The 3,362-nt window shown below is 43.8% G+C and overlaps 1 protein-coding gene across 1 annotated transcript; it reads left to right on the forward strand.

Moving 5' to 3' along the window:
• Positions 1-2,163: 2,163 nt before the first annotated feature.
• On the forward strand, positions 2,164-2,589 carry LOC147443728 (uncharacterized). The gene has a single exon (XM_086527718.1). The coding sequence runs from the start codon at positions 2,164-2,166 to the stop codon at positions 2,587-2,589; it is 426 nt and encodes a 141-aa protein (XP_086383844.1).
• Positions 2,590-3,362: the final 773 nt, after the last annotated feature.

Raw genomic sequence — 3,362 nt, forward strand, 5'->3', positions numbered from 1 at the left:
ACAAGAGTGGAAAAGGCAGTTAATGGTTTCAGGCTGAAGAAATTTCAGGGAAAGCCACCTCATTTGGACTGGCCAAGTGTAGCCTGCATAACTGTAATACCCTTACAGCCAGGAGATTCAGAATCAGCAAAAGGAAAAGGAAAAATGCTGGTTTGCATGGATTTGAGGAGGTCTTTTCATAGTATCCCATATAATTCACGGGTTGGAGGAAGTAGGCAGTTCCAAAGTGCACATCCGATTCAACATTGCAGATGTTGGAAGAGTACCTGTGTCGGAACTGACCAAGTCGGAATTTTTAATAAGAAATTATTAGGCCGGACTAATAACTTCGGGGAGTGTGCTGAAAAGAAGTTTCGTAGAACTTCAAGGATACTGGGTGGAGATATGTGTGCATGGTGCAGCGAGTATAATCATACATGCAACAAAAGTTTAGTACACATGCAGCAGCGCGGAGCATTCGGGTTTTCGCTTGAAGAAGCTTTATTCAGTCCTGCCATGCCGAAAGCAAAGCAATTGATGGCCATGCAACCACAGCCTGATGAGGAGCAGACCGAAGGTTCGGGGCGACGTTTGAGAAGCAAAGCTTTGCCTATGCGGCTTGATGTTAGCAGTGCAGACGAAAATAGTGACTCTGCAGAAGAGGAAACGCCAATGCCGACTCCTGTGTCAGAAGGTAAGGTGATGCAAACATTAATGGACCCTTTTATGGATTTCAAAGTTGACATAGATTTTCAGGCAGAGCGCAACGCCATATGGTTGCAGCAGGTAGGATTGTATGAGTTTGCCATTCTGCCTTGGGAAGAATGTAAAAACAATGTATATGCAAAGTCTCAGTTGGAAATACTTAGGAAGACTAAGGGGAGAGTGTCACCGCATGTGGTACTCAATGTGGAGTTGGTGTCTGAGGTGTTCAAGCTGCCTTTGCATCCTAATACACCTATTCCAAAGTGTTCAGAGGAAGCACTGAAAAAGGAGTTTGGTCCAAGAGAAGGAGGCAGGCAGTATTACATGTTAAAGAATGTGGCATATGCTAGGAGAGAGCAGCTTAAGTGGTACTTGGAGAGGCTATGCTTTATTGTGAAGTTTGATTATATGTCAAAAGAAAACTTTGCACCATTAAGCTATGCAGAGCAGGGAGGAGAAGTGAGCTGGGCTCACTGGGTGTATGAAAAGCTGGCAGCAGAGATTCATTCTTCAGATAAGAGGAAGACACAGGCAAATAGTAGGTTATGTGGTTACTTGTCAGCATTGTTTTTTTTTGCACAGAGAGTACAGAATGGTGAAGCAAGGTGGCCTGTGAAAGCAGAAAAACTGGTGCAGGAGAAGCAGCAGCCAGTTCAGATTGAGCATCCCATCATGGTGCATTCTGAAAAGACAGGATTTGTGAAGTTTAATGCTAAGCATATGGAGGCTTATGAGGATTTGGTGAAAGCCAAATATACTCCAGGAGAGGCCTTTGAAGAAATCACAGCAAAAATGCAGTTTGCAGAATTTGGCACCATGGATGTTGATTCACCAATGCAGGTAAAAGTAGAGGAAACACCAATAATGCTTGGTAAGGCTTTCACATTATCCAACAAGAGGAAGAAGTCTGAACCAGTCAGCAGAGTGTTTTCTAGATTAGATTTCAGTACTGAGGAAGTCTCTGGAGTATCAGTAGATACTGGGAAATTGGACAGTGATAAAGTAGTTCAGATGCTGCAGCAGGTGCAGGGATTTGTGAGGCAGCAGAATAATATGCTGAAGGTTCAGAGTATGCAAGCTGAAAGGAATGCAGAAAAATTGATGGAGTTTAAAGGACAGGTGTCACAGGTGAAAGAGTTTGAAGAGCAGATAGCTATGATGAAAGTAAAGTATGAGAAGGATATGGAGGAAACAGTGGGGAAACAGAAGATGGAGTTAGCAAAAGTGAAGAGATCATTGGGGGAGTTTAAGCAATGGACTGAGAAAGTGGAGGCAGCGGTTGCTTTGGAATTGGAAGACATGGCAAAGAGGAATGCAGAGTTACAGGTCACTGTGGAGATGCAGAGGTTGAGATTGGAACCTTTGCAGATATTAGAGCAACAGATGTTGGCACAAGAGGAAATTAGCTTGAGTGCAGTATTAATGAAAGAAGGAGAAGTGTCTATTCTCAAGCAGCAGTTAGCTTTGGTTGCACAGGAGATGTGGCAAAAGACCAAGGAAAGAATGAGATTTGTCATTAAGTATCCATATGAGGTGTTAAAGGCAGGGTTAGTGCATGAGGTAAAAGCACAATTGTTGAAGGAAGTGGAGGAATTGCAAAAGGAGAGAGACTGTTTGAAGCAGCAGGTTCAGCAGATGGAAGAGAATAAGAGACAGCAGCTTGCAGAGTCAGAAAAGAAAGAGGAGAATTTTACTAATAGTTTTTTGATGCAGGATGTAGCTGAGGAGAAAGTGGCAGAAGAGCAGATCGATACTGAGATTGCAGATAGAGCACAAGAGGTGGAAATGGGAAAAGATGATGCAGCAGAATCAGATGCAGTAAAGGAAGCAGAGCTGGTGGATCATAAAGTGAATACTGAGGACCAGAGTAAGGAAGAAGCTGTGCAGCAGAGGGTGGATTCCTAATCAAGGGATATGTGGATCCGGGTCAGATTTCTGCGAAATCTACCACCGGGGCGTGCCATGTGTTGAGAGGCACATGTCAGAAACTGACTCTGAATAGCTAAGTCGGATTTTGACTTATCGGATATTTACTGAGCTGTATTTTGCTAAGTCGGATGTAACTGTATTTCAGTTGCAGTCTGCTGAATGTCTTGTGACTGGGTAGTTAAGTCGGATTTATCTATATAAGTGGGGAATGTATCTGCGCACGAGGTATCTGTTCTCTGATATGAATGTGATGATGATGGTGCAGTGCAGAAACTATTCAGTGTATTTTCTGCTTACTCTGATATTTAGAGTAGTTATGTTTACTGTGTCTGAATTGTTGTTAATGAAGTATGGTGGAGTAGATGGTTATTATTGCTGTGTATGATGTTCATGTGTTGACCTAACCCACAACAAACAGGTCCAGGCGGCTCGTCAAACGGAGCCCGAATGTGCAAGATATGGCAAGTTGAAGTGGGATTCTTTTGCAAATCCTCGCCGGATTGGGCGGGAATCGGTGGTTGGTCAAGGCGGGTGTGAAATCATACATGGGAAGTGCTAGAGTTGTGGAGCACGCTGGTCTTTTCGGATTGAGAATCGGGCTTCTGGATGGAAAGTTATGGACATTCAAGTTTTGACAGGGTCCAGTTTGGAGGCAGTTGGGAGCCGCATTGGGAAACGCACCATTTGGTGTTTTCTCGAGCTCGCTAGGTGTCTCGTGGGTAGTATGGAGTATGTGATGCTAGTCGGAG

Source organism: Adiantum capillus-veneris, chromosome 13 (genome assembly GCF_014529385.1).
Source record: "Adiantum capillus-veneris isolate H3 chromosome 13, ASM1452938v2, whole genome shotgun sequence".
Taxonomy (NCBI): Eukaryota; Viridiplantae; Streptophyta; class Polypodiopsida; order Polypodiales; family Pteridaceae; genus Adiantum; species Adiantum capillus-veneris.